General features: G+C 33.9%; 2 protein-coding genes across 2 annotated transcripts; both read left to right on the top strand.

Annotated features, from left to right (window-relative positions):
* The first annotated feature begins 574 nt into the window (after window positions 1-574).
* Window positions 575-2,475, top strand: LOC124942956 (disease resistance protein RGA2-like). The gene is made up of 2 exons (XM_047483524.1): window positions 575-2,348; window positions 2,459-2,475. Exons 1-2 carry the CDS (start codon window positions 575-577, stop codon window positions 2,473-2,475), a joined length of 1,791 nt encoding a protein of 596 aa, XP_047339480.1.
* On the top strand, window positions 2,380-4,318 carry LOC124941173. The gene is made up of 3 exons (XM_047481459.1): window positions 2,380-3,797; window positions 3,856-3,908; window positions 4,033-4,318. Exon 1 carries the CDS (start codon window positions 2,567-2,569, stop codon window positions 3,773-3,775), a length of 1,209 nt encoding a protein of 402 aa, XP_047337415.1. The 5' UTR covers window positions 2,380-2,566; the 3' UTR covers window positions 3,776-3,797; window positions 3,856-3,908; window positions 4,033-4,318.
* The last annotated feature ends 1,287 nt before the right edge of the window (window positions 4,319-5,605 follow it).

The raw sequence follows: 5,605 nt of genomic DNA, 5'->3' as shown, positions 1-5,605 counted from the left end.
TATTTCAAAAGAAAGTGAGGTTTATCTTGTATGGTCCACAAGGAAAGTGGTCCATTTTAGTATGCCGATACAAATCTATTTAAAATCCCAATATTTGAGAGAGAAAATCTTTCAATGATGCATGCTAAGGTTTTTTTTTTTTTTTTAAAGATTTCTCTTTTGGTTCTTTTTTAATAATTCATATATAAATAATGTTCTTTATTATTTCACATTTGTTATTGCTTATTTTTTCTTCATTTCTTATTCATGATTTTATATATTATTTCTTATTCAATGGTTAACTAGTTCTTTATTATTTTATATATAAAAAGAAAGTGGACTCCTTGGTTTCCTTAGATTCAAACTTCAAACCAATCAAATGCTGTGTAGACCAAGCAATGGAAAACAAGCAATCTTAAATTGATTTTAAATGACTTGATTTGAAATTTTGAGGCCAACCTCTACTATAGTACATGAAGACAGCCCGTATTAATGTTTTATATTGAATGGAAATGCATGATCATTTTCTCATCAAATAAACCTCTACTATATACTTGGAAGTGTATTCATCTGATTGATTGAAAGAGAAACCAACATGGTTGATGTTGCATCTCTAATCAGTGGTTTGATTTCAAATTTGACACCTCTGATTAAGGATGAATTCTCGTTGTTTTGGAATTATAAGAATGATGTTCAAAATCTATCGAGCACGCTATCTGCAATTAATGCCGTACTCAAAGATGCTGAGAGAAAGACCATGCAGGAGAAGGACGAACAAACGGGAGATTGGTTGCGAAAACTTAAAGATGTATTGTATGAAGTTCGGGACATCATGGATGAGTGCAGCTTTGAAGATCTTCGTCTTCAAGTCAAAAGGCGTAATGCCTCCTCTTCAACCCGGATCAAGGTAACCAACTTTATCACCCATCCTTTTAGCAATACTAAGATGCGTCACAAAATTGGTCACAAAATTAAGGATGTTCAAGAGAAGCTAGACCAAATTTCTTCCGAGCGCCAAAAGTTACATTTGCGTGAATCTATTCCTGACTCAAAAATAGACAAGTTTACTAGTAGTTGGCGTGAAACAATGTCTCTTTCTAGTAGTAATCAAGTGTATGGGAGAGATAAGGAGAAGAAAGAGATTATTGATATTCTACTCAATAATACATCTAGTGCTTCTAAAAAACTATCTGTTCTGCCCATTGTTGGAATTATTGGGGGTCTAGGTAAAACAACACTTTCCCAGATGGTCTTCAATGATGATGAAGTTTCTAAGCATTTTGATACCAAACTCTGGGTTTGTGTTTCTAATGAATTTAACATTAAGTTGGTGATCAAATCCATCTTAGAAGAAGAAAAGGCAGAAGCTTCCTTAGAAGAATTGCAGAGAAAAGTTAGAGATAAATTGAGAGGGAAAAGATATTTGATTGTATTGGATGATGTTTGGAATGAAAAAGAAGAGGCATGGGCTCAGTTGAGATCTATATTAGATTGTGGATCAAATGGTTCTTTCGTCCTTACCACGACACGTAAAAAGAGTGTGGCAACAATAATGAAAACAATTGCCTATTTTGAGTTACTGCCACTCTCTAACGATGATTGTTGGCTACTATTCAAAGAACGTGCATTTGAGCATGGAAAACCAAAACATCAAAACTTCATTAATATTGGTAAAGAAATAGTTGGGAAATGCAAGGGTGTTCCTTTATTGGTCAAGGCATTGGGAAGTCAACTGAGCTTTGGCGAGGACGAAAAAGAATGGCGTAGAATAAGAGATAGTGAGATATGGGAGATATTTCTAAATGAAGAATCTGATCTCTTGCCTATTCTAAAATTGAGTTACTATGACCTCCCTTATCATTTGAGAAGATGTTTTGTGTTTTGTGCTATATTTCCCAAGGATACTGAAATTGAAAAGGAGAGATTAATCCAAATGTGGATGGCCCATGGTTTGATTCCTACATTAAAAAACCAAGAATTGGAAGATGTTGGGAATGCAATTTGGAAGGAGTTGTGCTGGAGATCCTTTTTTCAAGATGAAAAAGAGAACAAAGATTGGGATGATAGAGTTTATACAGCAGTTATGATGCATGATCTTATGCACGATCTTGCCCAATCTTTAATGAAAGATGAATATTATACGATGGATGCTAACAGCTCAAGTGATGGGTTAGGAGAACAAATTCGTCATGTCACAGTAAAGGTTAATGAGGTAGACAAAACATCAGTTTGTTCTCTTAAAACAGTTGGAGGGCTGCAATCAATAATGCTCCATGGAAGAGATAATGGAGATGCCGCAAAGGAGATTTTGAGTGTCCTGAAGGAACTTCCGGCTTTACGTGTCCTTGAAGTATGCTCTCTTGTGAAATGTCAATATTTGTCTCATGTGGGAAGTCTAAAACATCTGAGATACTTAGACATTTCCGGTAGTGAAATAACAACATTACCTAATAGTATTTGTAAACTCTTGAACTTACAGACTCTGAATCTCAATAAATGTTATCATCTTCAACATTTCCCTACAAATACAAAAGACCTTATTAACCTGAAACATCTTTATTTGGATCGTTGTGATGGATTAAAATATATGCCTAGAAGTATGGGGCAATTGAAACAACTCAAGATGTTAAGCTTGTTTGTGATAGGCAAGGAAGAGAGTGACTGCCAACTAGATGAATTAAGAGAATTTGATATCTCCGGATCACTAAAAATTAAGAACCTTGGAAGAGTTAGTGATGCATCTATTGCAAAAGGGATAAGTATGGCTAAAAAGTTGAGTATTAACAAATTGGATCTGGAATGGACATCTAAAGATGAAGTTGATGTTAATGAGACCAAGAGTAGTAGACATGAGAAAATTGGTGAAGCTCTGGAGGTTTCAACTACAAGGCTAAAGATAGATGAAAGCAAGAGTACTCAACATGAGAAAATAGGTGAAGCTCTAGAGGTTTCAACTGCGATGCTGAAGATATTGAAAATGAGTGGTTACAAAGGTGTGAATCCCCCTAAATGGGTGGGAATGTCATCTCCTTCTGTAACAGGCCTTGAGCAAATGGACAATGTGAATACTATTGCTAATAGTAGCAATGGAAATGAAATGATTGTACTATTCCCTTTGTTACAGCAATTGAAGATTTCTAACATGGAGAATATGAGGGAATTGGTGTCACCTAGCTGTTGGAGTATTTGCATTGGAGCATTCCCTAATCTAAGCAAGCTGGAGATATCTTTTTGCCCAAAGCTAGGGGCCTTGCCACCGCATCTCAAAGCACTCAAACATGTAACTATTTTAGCTGATTGTTCGGATGAGTTGTTATATAGCATCTCAAATCTTAGTGGTCTCACTCATCTCTTTTTTGGTTTTATGGAAGAAAGAAGTGTTTTATTTCCATCTGCTAAGGCATTAATGTTTGATGATGGGGACATTAATGAAGCACAATTAGGAGTACCCTCAACTTTTCAATCTCTTCAACATCTGAAAATTGAGAACTGCAAGAAGTTAAGGCGTTTATTTGAGATTAGTGGCTGCCAGAACCAACAAAAGCATCCTCTTCAAGGACAAACAGAAAGAATAAGAGGTCTCAGGGAATTGGAGATTTACTATTGCCCCGATTTGATGATATCAGTTGAGGAATTTGGAAACCTCAATATTAATAATTCACTGCAGGGTTTGTGTATCATGGGTTGTCCTAAGTTGGTGTCTTCAGAAGAAGCTGACGATTTTGTTGCACTCCTGCGTTCCCTTCGAGCAAGACTTGATCCTTGGTACTTCAGTGTAGATATCATAAAGGAATAGCAGAAGAAGAATCAATTAAAAGGTACATACAAAAATAATAATTATATTCATCATCTATTATTAATTATCTTGACATGCAGTGAAGTGAAGAGAAGTGAGGTCATAATAAAGGAGTAGCAGACTGATTAACAAGGTTAGGAAAAATAATTATATTGATTTTAACCTAATTAGCTCTTTACTTTGAGGAGGTTGTAGAGAGTTTTAATCCTGATTGATTGGACTATTAAAATTATAATATTGATGACATTATCGAGCAGGTGATGGAATAAGGATTCTTCTTGAAGTGGATCCAATGGTGATGAAAGTTTCAATTTGGAGTAGTAATATAATGCTGGATTTTGTTGGTCTCAAATTTGTTTGTTCTCAGTAATAAGGAGAAATTGATTTCTCATACTCAATATGGTACTGATGCTTGATTTGGTTTGATTCATGAACATTTGTATTATTATTGTTTATATATGTTTTGCTTACTTGTAATGGGTTGAGAATTGTATTAATGCTTTTCTTCATTTCTCATTCAATCAACGATTGTTCCTTGTATTTTATATGTGTGCTTAATTTAGTTGTTCTCATCATCCAACATATATATAGCCTTCATCGTCATCTTTGGAATATCTGTCAAACTTATGATGCTTTATATTCAGTAGCATATGTTATAAACTTTTGCATCAGGAAAGTTCAAACATCCGCTGCTTGTAGAAAATGGGAGGAAGTTATTGCCAAATCTCAAACCGTGAAAACGCGTAATCACTCACTCACTCACACCCTTCAAGCCAAATGTTCAAACAAGCAAACTGCTTCTAATATATGATCAATAAAATCAGATTGTGTTCCAAAATAAAAACTGTTGTTAAAAAGACAGTTAAACTATTTTTGCATACTTTATATGCCCAATGTTCTAAAAAGGGTAAATATGATGTTGTGTGCAAAGTATGATTCAAACTATATTCATCAACTCATATTTGCTTATATAGGAAAATTACTATGGAATCCAGTTATCATTATGATTAGATACACAGAACATTAAATATTTACAATTAAGATGCAAATTTATGATTTCAATTTGTTATTTTAAGACACAAATACAAATAATCATGATTAACCAACAATAACAATCAACTCAAAACTCACTACCATGTTGAATGATTGTCTGTTTCTGCTTTCTTTATTTAACTGTAAAGTATCATGAGATAATTAACTTTGACCAAATTATAAGTTGAGCCAGATCAAGAAAATAAATATGTAACTCACACTCTCTGTACAAATCCAACATACCTTTGGAGACTGACTGAAACAATAATAGCAGAAGCATTCATATTAGAAATCAAACACCATACTAAACAGTCTATGAAGATTGAAGAAGAGTCTATGTTTTTTCCAAGTTAAAATCAAACATTAGAAATCCATTGAATCACTTTGTTCTCTAGGAGATAAGGCCTTCAATTTTGCAAAATTCAACGATGTCAATCTGCTTTTGTTCAGCAAGAGACAGAACATGCATTCATTACAAATGCTCTGAACAACATAATTAGCAAAGAAAAGAAATCCTAGATTCGAAGAAATAATGAATCCCAATCATAATAGCCTGCAAAACTGCGGATTAAGTGGTAGTTGTAAATGAATGTGTAAGTGTGTTGTTACCTTATCATTTTCTTTTTCTTTTTTGAATTTAAGAAATTAGCACGACCCTGCACACTTATGACCCTCCCTTCAACTTAGGGTTTAAAATTTTGAACTTTTCTTCATTTTCTTAAAACATGTTTGGAAAATGTCAATGTTTTTGTGAAGGTGGAAAGTTTATTAGATAATCAAGTTTTTCTCTAATAGTTA

This window comes from Impatiens glandulifera, chromosome 6 (assembly GCF_907164915.1).
Source record: "Impatiens glandulifera chromosome 6, dImpGla2.1, whole genome shotgun sequence".
NCBI lineage: Eukaryota > Viridiplantae > Streptophyta > Magnoliopsida > Ericales > Balsaminaceae > Impatiens > Impatiens glandulifera.
Note: the sequence above shows the minus strand (reverse complement) of the source record. Positions and strands in the feature narration are given on the sequence as shown.